Source organism: Acomys minous (assembly GCF_964271855.1).
Source record: "Acomys minous genome assembly, chromosome: 6".
NCBI lineage: Eukaryota > Metazoa > Chordata > Mammalia > Rodentia > Muridae > Acomys > Acomys minous.
Window position 1 is genome coordinate 101,827,442 of NC_140487.1, and position 19,055 is coordinate 101,846,496.

General features: G+C 47.9%; 1 protein-coding gene across 2 annotated transcripts in view; it reads left to right on the plus strand.

Annotated features, from left to right (window-relative positions):
* The window catches only part of OSCP1 (organic solute carrier partner 1), a 34,379-nt gene that overhangs the window by 5,468 nt on the left and 9,856 nt on the right, over window positions 1–19,055 (plus strand). Inside the window, exons 2-5 of one of the 2 annotated variants that reach the window (XM_084786273.1) lie at window positions 1,223–1,252; window positions 10,732–10,886; window positions 13,726–13,893; window positions 14,326–14,406. In XM_084786273.1, coding sequence (XP_084642399.1) covers window positions 1,223–1,252; window positions 10,732–10,886; window positions 13,726–13,893; window positions 14,326–14,406 — 434 coding nt within the window. The remainder of the gene's footprint in view (window positions 1–1,222; window positions 1,253–10,731; window positions 10,887–13,725; window positions 13,894–14,325; window positions 14,407–19,055) is intronic. The other variant, XM_084786274.1, reaches the window with a different exon arrangement.

Here is a 19,055-nt window from a genome sequence, read left to right on the forward strand (position 1 = left end):
AAAAGAAAAGCAATAACTGCTTTAGGAAGGCCAGACAGGGCCTGCTTGCCTAGTAAACGCTCTACAAAGGCCGGCAACTTCACCACCCTCGCCCCCAGTACTGGGAAACAGATCGAGAGCCTCATGCACACTAGTCAAGCGCTCTGCCACTGAGCTACCTCTCCAGCTCACATGATTTAGAGACACCGTCTCACTAAGTGGCCTTGAACCCACTGTGTAGGATCATGCCTCAGCTTGCTGAGAAATGAGAATTCCAGTCCTATGTCCCCAGGCCCAGCTGAGCGGGTGGCCCCTGAGAAAGATGGCAACTTCCAGGAGAATTTGGCTTTGCATGGTCCCCACTGGTCAAAAAAGAGCTGTTTGTATTCTATGTTGAGGCTATGCCAGTAGCTGGTGAAGGCATGCAGAATTTCAGTGTACTTCAGAAATCATTTCCAAACAATATAGTGGCAAGTGTTTCCCAAAACGTCATTAGTTGTGAAATGTTTTCCACATGTGGGTATGTGTAGCGCTGCGTTGGAAGGGCTGGGCTGGGAAAATACAAGCAGCGGAGGTGTAGAATGAAATTTTCCTACTTAAGAAACGACAAAGGGGAAAAGTTGATTTTCAGGGCTTAGGGGAGAGACTGGTGACTGATGCAACACGTGCCTGCTAAAATGCCCAGGGCCTCAGCTCTTGGGGGGACAAATCAGACTGTGTGAAAAGAAACTTCTTTTTCTGTCTTTTCTTGCAATTATTTTTCATTGGGGAGCTAGTGTTAAAAGCTTGCTTTGTTTTTGTTTTTTTTTGGAGGGGGGAGTGTTTTGTTTTGAAACTGTGTCTGAATGTGTAGACCACGCTGGCCCAGAACTCACAGAGCTCTGCCTTCCTCTGCCTCCTAAGTGCTGGGATTGAACTCACATGCCAGCACACCTGGCTTCCTGTCTGTCCTTGTAGTGTTGGAGAGAGAACATTACTTCTGCAGCCTTCCAAGAGGAGCCCCAAGGTAGCTAGGTCTCCCGAGACGCCTCTTGCACTATTTTTTTTTTTCACTAGTCATCTGTCTAGTTTTGCCAACTCTGAATTTTTTTTTTAAAGTTTCCAACTGAAGGTGGAGTGTGCACATAAGACATTAAACTCATATAGAAAATAAAGTTCAATAGGCCAGATAAGTGGATGTGGTGTTTGTAACTAATGCTCTTGCTTCATGAACTGGTGTTTTCTTTTTGTATGCTTCATATAGATGAATGGACAGAGGTGGACAGAAAACGAGGTATGCTAATTTCTGGGCTGCATGCGTTCAGTCTGCGTTCACAGGTTCGCTCGGTTGGTTGTTAGTGGATTTGTTTTCAAGCAAGGCCACTTTAAGTACTTCTAGGTAGGAAACAGATGTGATTTTCTTCAGCTAGGACCCTGGGATGTTTTACTGCGAAGGAGTAAGCACAGTGTGTAATCTGAAACTCGTGAGGCTCTGGTAGAGGGGCCACACTGCATCTGAAGACCTCCCCCACCCAGGTCCCGCCACTGCCCTGTCGTCATCGTCGTCATTGTCATTGTGCCAGGCTTTCGGGGACAGCCAGGGCAGACGCCCCATTCCTGAGTACTGCGGTAGTCCTAAGACGTCCTTCTGATACTATGATGTAACCAGGTGCCCTTCAGTGTGAGTGGCCCCACCCCAGCTCTCCGCCTTAGCACACAGAGGTCCCCGTGGAGCAGCTGAGGAGGATGGAAGCATGTGGCTGCATGGCTGCCAGGAGTGTGGGCAGAAGGCATGGGATCATGCATGCACTGTTGCCTTTTGTTAAATCTTGCTTCCCCCCCTCAGCCACAACTAGCTGCAAACCTGGAAAGGCTGAGGCTGGCTCAGACCAAGACCTCAGCTTTTCTCAATCTTTATATGCCTTCCTTTGACAAATGGGAATTGTTTACACCTACCGTCAGCCATCCTCAGTATTTTAAAATCTCTTATCAAACCGGATATGCCAGTTATGAATATTTATAATGCCTAAATGCATAATGATGGTAAATATGATCAAGGTACATTATGTACATGTGTGAGAACGTCATAACTCATTTTATGCATAATTAGTATATACTAGATAAAAACTTTTTTGAATTTTTGTGCATAAGATATATGTATATTTAAAATATGAAAGGCCCACTGAAAGCATTTCTGTATTTCTGATTTTGACTTTAAAGGTGTAGGTTTGTTTTCTTTATTATTGAAAGTTTTTAACATAATTACATAATATTTTTGAATTTGTAAATATTTTCCTAATTGCAATATAAATTTACTTGAAATGTGATATTATAGAAAACAAAAACAATTATAAAATAAATTTAAAACAAATAATGCCAGGGTAGGGATTGAAGAACTTGGAGCAGGATAAGCAGAGACAAATAGAAAATATCTATTTAGCAAATTTTGATAAGTGGATCTAAGTATGATATATTAATGGATTACAATATTCTGAATCCATATGTGAGAGCATCATGTGCATCAGGGTGTAGTGGCACACACCTTTAAGCTTACCACTTAGGAGGCAGAGGCAGGCAGATCCAGGGTTTGAAGCCAGCCTAGTCTACAGAGTTCCAGGCCAATGAAGGCTATACGTGAGATGCTATCTCTTAAGGGAAAAATTAAAATAAAAAATAGCCATCACTGGATTCAGTGAGTAAAGGCACTTGCTACCAAACCTGACAACCTGAGTCTCTCTGTGTAGCCCTGGCTGTCCTGGACTCGCTTTGTAGACCAGGCTGTCCTGGAACTCACAGAGATCCACCTACCTCTGCCTCCTGGAGTGCAGGGATTAAAGGCGTGCTCCACCATGCTTGACTGACAACCTTAGTTTGACCTCTGGAACCCACATGGTAGGAGAGAGCTGACCCTAGGCCTTTGTCCTCTGATCTCTGTATAAGCACACTCACAAACACTCTCACTCACATTAAATTAGTCTGGATGTGGTGGTGCGCCGTACAGATTTATTTATGTGTATGAGTGTTTTTCTTGTATGTATGTATGTATGTGTACCATATTCATGCCTGGTATCTACAGAGGTCAGAGGAGGGAATTTGGTCCTCTGGAACTGGAGTAATGCATGTGAGCCACCATGTAAGTGCTGCGAACTGAACCTTCATCCTCTGTAAGACAGCCAGTGCCCCTAACCTCTGAAGCATCTCTCCAGCCCCTAGTGCATACTTTTAACCCTAGTACTCAGGAGGCAGAGGCAGAGATTTCAAAACCAACCTAGTCTACTTAGTGAGTTCCAGGTTAGCCAGGGCTACATACTCTGTCTCAGATAAACAATGATGTGTGTGTGTGTGTGTGTGTGTGTGTGTGTGTGTGTGTGTGTGTGTATGTGACACACCTTTAATCCCAAGACTTGAGAGGCAGAGGCAGGCAGATCTCTGAGTTCCAAGCCAGCCTGATCCTCAAAGTGAGTTCCCAGGACAGCCAAGGATGTTACACAGAAACCCTGTCTTGAAAAAAAGTGTGTGTGTGTGTGTGTGAGAGAGAGAGAGAGAGAGAGAGAGAGAGAGAGAGAGAGAGAGAGAAGAGAGAGAGGAGAGGGAGAGAGAGGAAGGAGGGAGAGAGAGAGAGAAAGAGAGAGAGAGAGCTGGGTGGTGGTGGCACAGGCCTTTAATCCTAGCACTCGGGAGGCAGAGGCAGGTGGATCTCTGTAAGTTCGAGGCCAGCCTGGTCTACAGAGTGAGTCCAGGACAACCGAGGCTACACAGAGAAACCCTGTCTTGAAAAACCAAAATAATAATAACAACAATAATAGTAATAAATTAAAATAAATAAATGTCCCTCTTCAGTGGAATATGGGAATGGGGATAATTTAGACTTGCCTTCGACTTTAAATGAGGTAATGCATGTAAAGTTCTAAGTCCAATGTCTAGAACAGCCTAAAGACTGAAAGCATTGTAATGGTGCAGACCGTTCCCTGGCTTCTCGAGGATCCTTGGCTCCACTGGGTGTATTTCCATAAACAAGTGATTTCAGAGCAGGGGTAATTGATGGAAACTGAATTGCTTTCATCAAGATAATTATTTCATCAGACTGGGTTCAGAGGAGCCCAGCTGAAGTGCTGGGTTGCTTTTATTATATTTCACGACCGTCTTTTGACACTTCTCTTGAGCAATTTTTGGCCCGTCCTTTGATGCCTGGCAGAATTTCAGGTGTGAAGTGTGCATCTTGAGGGCTTTTCATGTGGGTAATTAGATTGCTGGAGCTTGTTTTAACTTAAGTGTTCAAAAATACTCAGCAGACACTGACTTCATCATCTGTCTGAGCCCAGAGCAGGAGCCTCATCCCCAGCCCTGCTGATGTCCCTGTGAAAGACGCCCCCTGTCCTCCCATCCCCGCACCCACCACCACCACCACCCACCTTCCCACCCCTCCACCCCCCCACTGTTCCCCCCACCCCCACCCCGGCTTCATGCTCTTCATGATCAAGTCTGACTCCCACTCCACTCCGCCTCATGAGAAGGTGGCAAAGCTCATTTGAGTGCCAGAAACAAGCACCAAGGTGGAAGCCTGGCCCTGTCAGGGGAAGAGAGATTCTACTTGAAGACACGTGTGCCCCTCCCGTCAGCTGTCATACTGTAGAAACAGCAGACTCCAAAGAACTCAAATTTCCCTAAGTCCCTGCTGTGTAGAGCGCTGGCATCCGCCAAAGGAGGGGCTTGTCTTGTGGGAAAAGATTTCCTACTGTTTTGGCCAATGACCTCACGGCCAAATTAGCATATGCACCTGATGGCCGATGTTTCATCTTTTCTATAATTGCAGAGGAGACAAGGGATCCCGGATGCCAGGGCCCAGAAACTTCCATTTCTTCCTCGGGGGCTCGTGTGTGCCCTGCTGTGCCCACTGGGACAGCCCCTGCTGCCGTCAGTTCTCAGGAGTGAACATCGCTTAGGTCTGCTGCAGGAGCACAGGGAGGCATGGCTGTTCCACGTCCCTGGGGAAAGGCTTCTCGTCTCTTTTTGCTTAGCCAAAGTCAGTAACAATCTCCTTGGGGTTTTGTCACTTTTCAAACCGATTTATTTGAGGGTAAGCTATTCTCCTGGATCCTGAGTGAACTCAAAGACCCCAGAGAAATGACTCAGCTCTTTGTGAGCTTTAACACAATCACAGTTGCCAAGGAATGGCTTAACTAGCCGCCTTCCTCCCTGCCCGTGTCACCTGTGGGAAACTCTTTCTTTTCCGAGAACTCTGTGGGTTTTCACTGGCATCTGTTCCTTGCAGATTCTGTACTTTATGCAAAGGCTTTGGTGAGAGAGAGAAAAAAAAAAACATTAGAAAACCCAATTTATTGCAGGCCCCTGCATGTTTCCTGTGTCTCTGAGCAGCCCTGTGGGAGGAGTGTTCGCTAGCCACGCTGGGCTGGGGTTCTCAGGGGTGAGGGCTCCTGCACTGGCTGTGGGTCTCATTCTTCCTGTCTGAGGAGCAGGACAGTCAGGGTGAAAGTCCAAAGGTCAAGTGTGAGTTCAACGGTTCTATAAGGAATCGGCTGTATGTGTCCATGTCTTTCTTACTTTTCTGTTGCTGTGGTAAAACACCACGACCAACAAAACTTATAAAAGAAAGTGGTTAATTGAGATTATGACATCAGAGGGTTAGAGGCCATGATGACCAGTGAAGGAACTGCGGAGAGCTTACATCTTTGATCAGTAAGGACAAGGCAGAGAGAGAACGCTGGGAATAATGGTGTGGGCCCCGGAAACCTGAAAGCCAGCCGGGCGGTGGTGGCGCACGCCTTTAATCCCAGAACTCGGGAGGCAGAGGCAGGCAGATTGCTGTGAGTTCGAGGCCAGCCTGGTCTACAAAGCTAGCCCAGGGCAGCCAAGGCTAACACAGAGAGATTCTGTCTCAAAAAGCAAAAACAAACAAACAAAGAAACCTGAAAGCCTGCACTGAGTGACACTGCAGCTCCAGGAATGCCACACCTCGAAAGCCTTCAGAAACAGTTTCAATGTGGGACCAAGAGTCCAAACATAGGAGCGTTTGGGAGCCAGTCTCATTCAAACCACCACAGTCAGTACAGGAGGAAAATATACCCCCTCCCCGCTCTCTCTGAAGCAATTCCATTTAAAATTCAAGTACCAGCTGGGGGCCCTGCACACGCAGAGGCGGGCACAGCTCTGAGTTTGAGGCCCACCTGGTCTGCAAAGCTACACAAAGAAACCCTGTCTGAGGGTGGAGGGCAAGTCAAGTACCAGCTGAGTGTAGTTGTCTGCCTCTAATCCCAGCACTCTGAATCTGAAGGTGGAGGTAAAGATATTAGAAATTCAAGGCCATCCTTAGCTACAGGCCTTACTTAAATCCAGACCAGACTACATGAGACTCTGCCTTTAAAAAAAATTAAGGGCTGGAGAGATGACTCAGAGGTTGAGAGCACTGCCTGCTCTTCCAAAGGACCCGGGTTCAATTCCCAGCACCCACATGGCAGCTCACAACTGTCTGTAACTCCAAGATCTGAAACCAACGCACATAAATTAAAATTAAATAAAAATTATTTTTAAAAAAATTAATTTAGCACACCTTTAATCCCAGCATTCAGGAGGCAGAGGCAGGTGGATCACTGTGAGTTCGAGGCCAGCCTGGTCTACAAAGTCCAGGAAAGCAAAGGCTACACAGAGGAACCCTGTCTCGAAAAACCAAAATAATGATGATGATAATAATAATAATAATAAGTACAGCCCTCTGCTTCTCTTTTCTTTATAAAATGATTTTAAAATAATGGGCTGGAGAGATGACTCAGAGGTTGAGAGCACTGGCTACGCTTTGAGAGGTCCTGAGTTCAATTCCCAGCAACCACATGATGGCTCACTACCATCTATACTGAGAACTGAAGCCCTCTTCTGGCCTACATTTGTACGTGCATACACAACATTGTATACATAATAAATAAATCAATCTTTTAAAAAAAATAATAAACAATTCCAACTCTTTGTTGCCTTAGTTCTCTAAGAGGACCAGAGCCAACCACCTAGCACTTTCAGAAATAAGCACTCATGCTGGATAGTGGTGGCACACGCCTTTAATCTCAGAGCCTGGGAAGCAGAGGCTAGTCTGGTCTACTGAGCAAGATCCAGGGAGGAGGAGGAAGAGGAGGAGAAAAAAAGAAGAAAAACTAAGCACTCATATTAAGAATTCATTCCCCCCCTTCCCCCCACCCCCCCCCCTCCGGCGAGCCGGGCGTGGTGGCACATGCCTTTAATCCCAGCACTCGGGAGGCAGAGGCAGGTGGATCGCTGTGAGTTCGAGGCCAGCTTGGACTACAAAGTGAGTCCAGGACAGTCAAGTGATCACAGCTGTCTGTAACTCTGCTCCAGGCGACCCGACTCCTGTGGCTTCTGTTGGGTACCTACATTCTCTCGCACATGCCTATACAACACACACACACACACACAATTAAAACAATAAAAATATATGTTAAGGGGCTGGAGAGATGGCTCAGAGGTTAAGAGCACTTTCTGTACTTCCAGAGGTCCTGAGTTCAATTCCCAGCAACCACATGGTGGCTCATAACCATCTATAATGTGATCTGATGCCCTCTTCTGGCCTGCAAGTGTATGTGCAGCTAGAGCACTGATAGATTAAAATATATATATAGAGAGAGAGAGGATATTTCATCCCATTATGAATCCCAAGATTGTGAACTGTAAAAACCTGTTTCTAGTTGTGGGATGGTTCAGCCCTAGCACACACCTTTAATACAAGAACTTTTTGTAAGCAGGATTTAATAAAGTTAACCCTAGGTCAAGAGGCAGAGCAAGAAACCAGTTGACAGGGATTAAAGAGTAGGAGGGACTTTGAGTTGAAGGGTATTTAAACAACAAGGATAGCCAGGTGTGATGGCACATACCTTTAATCTTAGCACTTGGGAGGTAGAGGCAAGTGGATCGCTGTGAGTTTGAGGCCAGCCTGGTCTACAAAGCAAATCTACGACAGCCAAGGCTACACAGAGAAACCTTGTCTCAAAAAACCAAAAACAAAAAACAAAAACAAAAAAACCAGCATGGATAAGAAGTGGTTTTTTGAGCTTTGAGCTAGCAAGCCTTTGGCTTTTAGTTTTTTGGCTTTTCCTCCTGGGCTGTCAACTGAGCTAGTAAGCTTTATGGTGTTTCCTCTGGGACGTGAACTGAGTAGGAAGGTCAGCTGGGTGCTTTCTCTACTTCTCTGAGCTAGCAGGTTTTCACCCCAGCATCTGGCTCCTGAGTCTTCATTGGTAAAACTGAATGGTTGGCATTTTCACTTTATATAACAACAAATATATCTTTAAAAATACTCTTTCCCCGCCTCCCCCACAGAGACAAAGATTCTCTGTTTAGCCTTGGCTGTCGTTGGCCTCGAACTCATAGTAATCTGCCTGCCTCTGCCTCCCAGGGGCAGATTAAAGGCATGCACCACCATGCCTGGCTAAAAATACTCTTTTTTTTTTTAATTCATTTTGTGTAACTAAGTAACCCAGTTGTCTGTGAATATATGCTTCTGATATCTGTATACTCTCCCCTTTATTCTAAAATAACTGGCTTAGGACTAATCTGGAGGGCTAGAGAAATGGCTCAGTGATTAGAGCATGTACGACTGTCACAGAGGACCCTAGTTCAGTTCCAGCACCCATGTCAGCTGGCTGACAAGCACCTTCAATCCCAGATCCATTGGGTCAGTCCCCTCTAGCCTCTGAGGGCACCGCACATATACGCACACAGACACACAAATTTTACATTTTTCTTCAAGACTGATCTGGGCTGGCAGGTCAGGGCACCTGGCAAGCTAATGTGCCAACCTGAGTCCAGTCCCCACAAGGCTTGCAAAGGTGGCAGGAATGAAGCCATGCCACACTGTTCTCCTCTGACCTCTACGTATGTACCTTAGCACACATGTACCTCCCCACCGCACTCACACCCCACAATAACAATATGAAAAAAATGAAGAACAACCTACGCTCGCCTGTCCCCGCTGCCTTCACTAGGGTGCTTGCTGAGGAGCGAGAATGGCTACATGAGGAGATTGACGCCATGTTGGCTTGTCCGAGTCTTTAATTCCCAACAGCTGGGAGTTTTACCAGCCCAACAGGGCGGGATCTGTTCCAGTGCTGTGCAGTCAATATCATAGGTCAAAGAGGGGTCAGGGCGTGCTGGCATGGGGCAGTCTGAAGGGCACAGGTTTGTAGAAGCACTAAAGACGCTGTAATCAATATCCAGGGGGCAGCATATCTATTTTCATGAGATATTTGTTACGAAAAGTAAATCACCATTGTTTGCCTGATATTTATGAAGTTTAATTTTAGGAGAAAAACAATTTAGATTGCAAAAAAAAAGAAAAACAGCATGCATCACACACACACACACACACACACACTAATAATAAGGTAGACTATTATTGGTAAAAGGGCCAGTGGGTTGGTTCAGCGGCTAAAATGTTTACCATGCAGCCTGACAGCCCGACTTCAGTGCCCACAAATCTTGGTGAGGTGGAAGGGAAGACAAATGGGCACAAAGTTGTCCTCTCAGCTCCACACAGCACACCACACCTCATACACACCTCCCCACACAAACTAGTAACAACACTTACATTTAGTTATTTGATTTTTGTTACTGTTTTGATGAAACAGCGTCCCACCTGAAAGTCACTCTGTAGACCAGGCCGGCCTCGATCTCAGAGACCTGCCTGTGCCTCTCAAGTGCTGAGATTAAAGGCATGCGACACTATGCCTGGCATAATTTTTTTTTAAGAATGTGTGTGCTGTTTCTCTTTGTAAGGATATGCTCTAACTTATACTCTTTATATGTTTAAATAGTCTTTTTAATAGAAAAGGTTTGGATTTATTTATTTCGTATGTATAAGTGTTTTGCCTGCATATGTGTATGTATGTATAGTGTTTGCATGCCTGGTGCCCTCAGAGATCTGAAGAGGGCATCGGCTCTCATGGAACTGTAGTTAATGGCACTTGAGAGCCATCATGTGAGTGCTGGAAACTGAGCACAAGTCCTCTGCAAGAGCAACAAATGCTCTCAACAGATGAGCCGTCTCTCCAGCCCCACATTCTTTTCCTGTTCCCTCTTTCTTTTTTTTTTTTTTTTTTTTTTTTTTTGGTTGGTTGGTTGGTTGGTTGGTTTGGTTTGGTTTTGGTTTTGGTTTTGAGGCATGGTTTCTCTGTGTAGCCTTGCTGCCCTGGAACTCATCCTGTAGACCAGGCTAGCTTCAAACTCAGAGATCCACCTGCCTTTGCCTCCTGAGAGCTGGGACAAGAGGTATGCTCCACCACTGCAGAGCAAAGCAAAGTGGTACTTTTTTTTTTTTTAAGAAAGATTTTCTGCCAGGCATGGTAATGCCTTCATTTAATCCCAGCACTTGGGAGGCAGAGTTCAAGGCCAGCCTGGTCTACAAAGTGAATCCAGGACAGCCAGGGGTGGGGGGGGATGTGGGAAGAGAGAGAGAGAGAGAGAGAGAGGAGAGAGAAATAGTTTCTTTATCAAGGCAGAGAATGTTTGTGAAGTGGGGTGTACCATCTAAAGCACGGTCTTCTGGAATATTGTCCCCATGGACATTTGCCCTGAAAGCTTGCCACAGAGCACCCCTGAGCCCTGCTTCCTCTTGGACACCTGGGCTGCTTTAACCAAGCACTCCGTATCTCGGCTCTGCCTGTGCCTCGCTCCGTTCATACACAGACAGCACCCCTAAGCAAGGCTTCTTGCGGTACCTCCCTCTCTTATCGGCATTCTCTCTTGTCTCTACAGTTCTGAATGACATCATCTCAACCATGTTCAACAGAAAGTTTATAGAGGAGCTGTTCAAACCCCAGGAACTGTACTCCAAAAAGGCCCTGAGGACTGTGTATGACCGCCTGGCCCATGCCTCCATCATGCGACTGAACCAGGCCAGCATGGATAAGGTGAGCAGGCAGCCGCTTAGCTTAGCTGCCGCAGTTGCCCCTGTTGTGGACAGTCCCAGATGGGGTCAAGTAGGATTCCATATGCAGCAGTGTCTTGGGGGAAACAGGTACATGAAACTATGAGCTGTGGCCAGTTGCCAGGGTGACAGGATCTCAGGAGGCATCTGTACCCAATCTCTCTGTTGTGTGGCACCTGCCCAAAGAGAGCCCTGCCATTCACATCCCTATTTATGGGCATGAGCATGTGCTGCCCCAGATCAAGGACTCAACCCCCTGAGCTTTACCTCTGGAAGAGGGTACGAGAGAGCAGTTAGGCAAGCCAGTGTGCCCGAAGCGTGTGCGTGTATGCAGATGCCACGGTGAAACCCATTAATAGAAGCAATAGATATACGTTAAGGATTAGGCTTTAGTCGGGCAGTGGTAGCGCACGTCTTTAATCTCAGCACTCGGGAGGCAGAGGCAGGTGGATCGCTGTGAGTTCAAGGCCAGCCTGGTCTACAAAGCGAGTGCCGGACAGCCAAAACTACACAGAAAAACCCTGTCTTGAAAAAAAAACAAAAACAAAAACAAAAAAACAATTAGGTTTTAGCCAGGTAGTGGTGACCATGCCCTTGATCCCAGCACTCTGGAGGCAGAGGCAGGTGGATCTCTGGATGTTTGAGACCAGCCTGGTCTATAGAGCAAGTTCCAGGACAGCCAAGACTAACCAGAGAAGCCCTCTCTCAAAAAATACCATCATCATCATCATCATCATCATCATCATGTTTTAAAAGGAAAACTTTTTAGTTTTTATTGGTGTTTTGTCTGTATGTTTATGTGAGAGTGTTGGATGCTGGAGTTACAGACAACAGTAAGCTACCTTGTGGACACTGGGAATTGAACAATGGGTCTTCTGGAAAATCAGTCAGTGCTCTTAACTGCTGAGCCATCTTTCCAGTTCCATAAAAGGAAAAACTTTAACACTACTTCATTTGCAATAAATTTCAGCTCTGCCATGAAAAACCAAGCATTTTCAGGGCTTCTCATGCAGACACTCAACAGCCTTCTTCAGCAGGTTGGAGGGGCCCCGTCACAGTGATGGGGATGCTGGCATCATGTCTCCTATATGGTGTGAATAAAAATGGCACATCACCTGTGGTCTTCCTCCACAGAGCCCATAGCTCCATTCTGACCACAAGAAAAGTGTCAGACACATGGCACTGGCATGCTACAAAATGCAAACCCGAGCAGCAGGCCAAGTGGCTCAGTGGCTAAGTACATCTGTTACTTTTTCAGAGGACTAAAAGTTCAGTTTTCAGTACCCAGGTGGGATGGCTCACAGTGGCCTGTAACTCCAGCTCCTGGAGATCAGACACTCTCTTTCAGCTTCCATTTTACCTGTACACACATTCATGCACACACACGTATACACACAAATAAAAGTAAATCTAGCCAGGCAGCGGTGGCGCATGCCTTTAATCCCAACACTCAGGAGGCAGAGGCAGGTGGATCTCTGTGAATTCGAGGCCAGCCTTGTCTACTAGGGGAGTCTAGGACAGGCAAGGCTACACAGAGAAACCTTGTCTTGAAAAACAAACAAGGGGACTGGAGAAATGGCTCAGCGGTTAAGAGCACTGACTGCTCTTCTGGAAGTCCTGAGTTCAATTCCCAGCAACCGCATGGTGGCTCACAACCATCTATAATGTGATCTGGTACCCTCTTCTGGCCTGCAGGTGTACATGCAGGCAAAGTACTGTATACATAATAAATATTAAAAAGAAAAGAAAAGAAAAACAAACAAAAAAGTAAATCTAAAAAAATCAATGTGACCAATGAGGAGAGTCAGTGAAGCCATCAAAGGCAAAAGGAACCCAGAATAGCCTGGCAGCCAAATGTATTGTTTGTTCTGGAGGGATCCTGCAGCACAGTGGGACATTAGGGCTGGGGAAATGACTCGGTCACAAGTGCTTGCCTTACAGGACACCAGAACATGAGTTTGATCCTCCCAAATGGTGGCATGGTGGCATGCACTTATAATCCCAGGGAGACAAAGACAGGAAGATGTCTGGGGCTTGCTAGCCAGCCAGCCTAGCTGAATCAGTGAGCTCCAGACCAATGAAAGAACCTGTCTCAAAAGAGGTGGGTGAGCCAGGCGGTGGTGGCTCATGCTTTTAATCCCGGCACTCGGGAGGCAGAGGCAGGCGGATCGCTGTGAGTTCGAGGCCAGCCTGGTCTACAAAACGAGTCCAGGATAATCAAGGCTACACAGAGAAACTCTGTCTTGAAAAACCAAAAAACAAAAACAAAAAACAAAAAAAAAAAAGTGGGTGGCACTCCTAAGGACAACATTGGCCTTAGACATAAAAATCTAGGGCATTGGGGAGAAACTAAACTAATGAGATTTCTCTTAGCTAGAGTCTTAACGTCGCCCAGGCCAGGCTCCAGCTCACTGTGAAGCTAAGGATGACCTCAAGCTTCTGATCCTCCTGCCTCCACCTCTCAAATGGTGGTCCCTGCCGTTGAGCCCCGGTACACAGTGGGCCTGGACACCCCAAGGGAAGAAGCAGAAACAGGGTGGCCATCCAGTGCCCAGTGCAGAACTCACAGCAGCCAGTCGGGTTTCAGATGTGTCCCATCAGGAAGACAAAGGATGACCAGAAACCACAGTTTCCCAGGGACCTTCTGGCTACTCCTGCTGTCTTAGCTTAGTTACTCGCATCACCCACCCCCTCACATTCTCAGAAGTGCTCTGGCTTGGAGGACAATCCATGTGGTCACCTGAGGCACGCCCATGGGTGCTTTTCAGCAACGGTTCTAAGCTGCTTGTATGATCCCATCTACCCTGTGTCCGTGTTGACAGCTCTATGACCTGATGATCATGGCTTTCAAATATCAAGTCCTGCTGTGTCCACGTCCCAAGGATGTGCTGCTGGTCACTTTCAACCATTTAGACTCCATCAGGGGATTCATCCAGGACTCCCCAACCATCCTGAATCAGGTGGACGAGACCTTCCGGCAACTGACAGAAGTAAGCATGCCACCAGCCTGTCCCCTCCCTGGCACAGCCCTTGTTCTCAGTCAACTGTAAGAACCAGCAGACTCTATGATTACAAGGACAGGGCCAAAGCTTGCCACTCTCCTAGAACATTCTAAAATCCCACAGCTGCCTATTTTGTAACTACAATGGGCAGTTATCTTATGCCCTCTGCTGTCGCCTTTGTAGTGGGAAAACAGCAACAAAGAATTTTCCCCTGACATCTGAAAGGGTGTGGGGAGTTGCATGTTGGCTCAATCGTAGGGAGCAAACATTCCGGGCCTGTTCTACTTGGGAGGGAGGGTACTGACATTCCTGCTGTCAAAGTCCCTGCTTATCTGAATCCCACCCCTGAGTACCCCAACCCCACACGTCCCCACAACTCATCCCATGGTGGAAAATGCAATATTTCCTACCACCTTGCAGACATATGGGAGTCTCTCTGCTGGGGAGTTCCAGCTGATCCGGCAGACACTGCTTATCTTCTTCCAAGACCTGCATATCCGGGTAAGTGCCTGGAAAACACACACACACACACACACACACACACACACACACACACACACACACACACACACACACACCCCTGGCTGCCTAGCCACACACCAGTCATTGGAAAAGACTGGGAACAGGATTTTGCCCAGCTAGTGATGCCCATCATGATTTGAATATGCAACTATCAGCATTCTCATGATAGATTTAAGCCATTTTTTCCCCCGAGCTCCATTGAGCTGCTTTGAAATGTGGGCTCATCCTTTGCTTCTACAAAAGAGCGGTGCTGTCCAGGTAGTAGTGTCATCTCAAAGCTTTTCCCCAGCTTACCATCCTCAAGGTCCCAGCATGAGCCACTGCTGCATGGCTGCCTCCTGCCCCATGAGATGCTCCCCTTTCCTGGCTTTCCCACTTCCCTTCTGGCCTTTCCTTCACCTGTCCCCAGGCTTCCCTCCTCCTGCCTTCACCCATCCACCTACTTGCCGAAGTCCATCATTCGGCCTTTAGGTCCATGTCTGCCACTAAACCCTTCCCTGAAAGCCAGCTGTGCCTGACTCTCTGGCTTCTGTTGAGGACTTCCTTTCCACCATTCATGTGGCCCAGAACCGGTGTCACTTTGACTCGCCATCCTTGGCTTGTCCAGTTGCTTCTAAAGTGCATAGGTTTTGCTCTTCCTATAGCTCTGCCCTTCTCTCCAAGCTGCCAACACATTAGCTTAGGGTCACATTATTTTTTTTCCCAGTTTCTGGGACACCCTGACCAAGCCCTTGTGTGTGCTAAGCAAGTTCCCTGCCACTGAGCTCCATCCTTAGCCTGCAATCTGTTGTCCCCTAAAGGTCCCTCTCTCATTGTGCCATGCCTACTCCAAACAGTTCTATGCCCTAACTTTCAAAACCACACTTCTAAACTTGGGTGGGGGTGACTCTCCTGGATGGGGCTCTGTTCCTCCCAAAAGCTGAGGCCCTGGTGCTAGGCAGTGTCAATTGCATGCCAAGCCCTGTGCTCTGGCATCCTAGCTCCTTGGCCTGGAAAAGTGGAAATGACTGTATGTGTTTGGGGTTTGCTAGAAGAACCTAGTGAAGGAGCATACGCAATGTATGTGTGTGCTTATATGTGAATGGCATAGAACTCGTCTACAAAGAATATGCAAGAAATTGGTCACAGTGCTACCTCCTGGGAGTGAGGAACTGTGGAGGACAAGCAGAGCAAGAAAACACAACCCCTTCTGCACCTTTGGGGCCTCGTACCTATGCACACACCAAACCAAACCAAGAAAGGGACTTGAGTACAGTCTGTGCCTGAATGTATTTCCCTTCCAAGGAAGGGCATTCAGCCCTAATGCCAACTTTATTTTTAACACTCATGAGTAATTTCATTGGATTCACTGTGGATGGAGCAAGAACTAAGTTCTAATCTAACCTCTAATGTATAAACTAAGATCTCTAATGTTTATGGGTGAAAATATAAAATGATGAAAATACTAGCAAGATTTAAATTCTGCAGCAGATTTAAAATCAATTTGAACATAATGAAAATTCCACTTAGTAGTGTACCAGGACCATGCATATTCAGGCATAGTTTATGGATTGTACTAATATACACAGCAATATTGATTTCTCAGTTGTGAGGAGATAAAATGCATTGTAATGAAAAGGCATGGCTAATCATAATTCTATAGTGAAATCATTAAAATGTATTGTGCCGCTAAATATATTGGGCTTTAATTGCTAAATGGGTAGACAAGGAAACATCAAAGTCACGGTAGTCATGGCAGCACATGCTCCACTCTAGAGGTAGAGGCAAGAGGAGCAGGAGTTCACAGGCGTCCTCAGCTGCATCTCCAGCCCGGCGGGGGTGGGGAGTGGGGGGTGTGGAAGCAGGATGACTGACGACTCCCACAGCTTGGCAACCCTCTTCTGATGAGCCTAACATCTGGGCTGGGTTCCCAAGTCTGGTCTTTAATAATGTTTCTGCTCAGCTGCAACTTGTGATTGCCTATACAAGTTTTCTGTTTTCAAAATAGTATGGATAGTTTTTAGATTTGTTAGCAAAACCAACTAAATGAAGAAAACACAGTTCTGCACCAAGAACTCTCGCTTTTTTTTAAAAACTAGAGCAAATACAAAGCTGCCATGTCCAATACCAAGCTTTCTATACCTTAACCACGTGAGGCATCATAAATGTGGCCATAGTCCTGCCCTATTTGTAGGGAGACTGCACTAAGGCCACTTCCATTAGGGCCCTCAACCATCTCAGCCCCACAAGCCCCTTCAGCTACATATCAACAAACTCAAGGCTTGAACTCACGGAGATCCACCTGCCTCTGCCTCTTAAATGCTGGGATCAAAGGCATGCACCACCACACCCCACCTCCACCTTATCTCCTGAGGTACAGATGTCCACTGGGGTCTGGGTTTGCCAATTAGACTACACTGGCTGGCTTGCAAGCCTGTGGAACCTGCCTGTTTTCATCTGGGGTTATAGGTGAGTAACCTACAAATTTGTTTGAGCCATTACTTAGTATCCATTTGTCCTGAGCAGCTGTCCTTGGATGGACAGGGCCCTCTGGCAGCAGCTGCAGGTGGGACTCTAAGCTGCCCTTCCTCTTACAGTAAAACTCCTGTTTTCACATGGACTGTAGGGGAAGTTGGGTCTTTATGCTTACACAGCAGGCAGCTACTGAGTGTGCACACATGCACGTACGTGTGTGTGTGTGTGTGTTCTCTCTCTCTCTCTCTCTCTCTCTCTCTCTCTCTCTCTCTCTCTCTCTCTCTCTCTCTCTCTCTCTCTCTCTCTCCTCCCCCTTCCTCCCCCTCCCCTCTGTCTTCTACCCCAAGACACATTTTTGGCAGGCCCATGGAAAAAGGGATGGGGACAGGGTGGGAACAAAGGATACTGGCCCGGTTACCTAACTAAGGCTATTGCTTCCAGGGCTTGGAGGTGGGGTTCAGCGCTTGCATATGGGGAACACAGGAGTCAGAAATGCACCTGCAGCTGGACATGATCTGTTGGGCAGCAGGAAGCCAAGGGCTTTAAGGAAGGTACATGGTTGCTGAGTAGTCCAGAAGAGCACTAGGATGGGGAGTTGGCTCGAAACAGATAAGGAAGGCAGGAGATGGTGGTCAGCAATGAGGAGCAGCAGGTCGGGGAGAGAAGGACGCCAGGTACAAGGAGCCCATTACGCTGGCATGGCTTGCCACCCAAGAGAAAAATGAAAGGAACTGAAGGTGGCTCAGATTGCTAGCTTGGTGGCCGGATAGTGCTCACTAAGATTGGACATTCTAAAGGATGAGAGAGGCTGGGAGAGAGTAGGGTTAGTTAGAGGAGCATTCAGTGGACCCAGCTTTCTCCTCTCTGCTAAACTCATATTCCTTCATCACAGGGTCTGAAAGTGAAGAATTCCTTAAAGGTCATTTCACTCGCCTGATTAAGCCCATTTACCCTTAGAACATGACTTGTGCCTGCTCATTTCTGCTCCTGAAGCATCATACACAATAAATACCTGTTTCCTCCAGATCAAACAGCATCCCAGCCCCTAGCATCCCAGCCCCTAGCATCCCAGGCTCCAGCATCCCAGGCCCCAGCATCCCAGCCCCCAGCATCCCAGCCCCTAGCATCCCACCCCCAGCATCCCTGGCTCCAGCATCCCAGCCCCTAGCATCCCAGCCCCCAGCATCCCAGCCCCTAGCATCCCAGGCCCCAGCATCCCAGGCCACAGCATCCCAGGCCCCAGCATCCCAGCCCCCAGCATCCCAGCCCCTAGCATCCCACCCCCAGCATCCCTGGCTCCAGCATCCCAGCCCCTAGCATCCCAGCCCCCAGCATCCCAGCCCCCAGCATCCCAGGCCCCAGCATCCCAGGCCCCAGCATCCCAGCCCCCAGCATCCCAGCCCCTAGCATCCCACCCCCAGCATCCCTGGCTCCAGCATCCCAGCCCCTAGCATCCCAACCCCCAGCATCCCAGCCCCTAGCATCCCAGGCCCCAGCATCCCAGGCCCCAGCATCCCAGCCCCTAGCATCCCACCCCCAGCATCCCTGGCTCCAGCATCCCAGCCCCTAGCATCCCAGCCCCCAGCATCCCAGCCCCTAGCATCCCAGGCCCCAGCATCCCAGGCCCTAGCATCCCAGCCCCCAGCATCCCAGCCCCTAGCATCCCACCCCCAGCATCCCTGGCTCCAGCATCCCAGCCCCTAGCATCCCACCCCCAGCATCCCTGGCTCCAGCATCCCAGCCCCTAGCATCCCAGCCCCCAGCATCCCAGGCCCCAGCATCCCAGCCCCTAGCATCCCAGGCCCCAGCATCCCAGCCCCTAGCATCCCAGGCCCCAGCATCCCAGCCCCTAGCATCCCAGGCCCCAGCATCCCTGGCTCCAGCATCCCCTCCCCCAGCATCCCTGACCTGCCATTGCTCTCTTCATAAACTGCTATGCTCAAGTATACTATGTGGAATGTCCTATAATGTATCTTAGTTATATTTCTGTTGTTGGCTGTGGCACCATGACCAAGGCAACTTATAAGAGAAAGCATTTAATTGGGCTTACTTATGGTTTTTAAGGACTAGGGTCTACGATGACAGAGTGAGGGACAAGGCTACACCTTCTCTAACAGGGCCACACTTCCTAATCTGTTCCAAACAGTTCCACCAACTGGGGTCCAAATATTCAA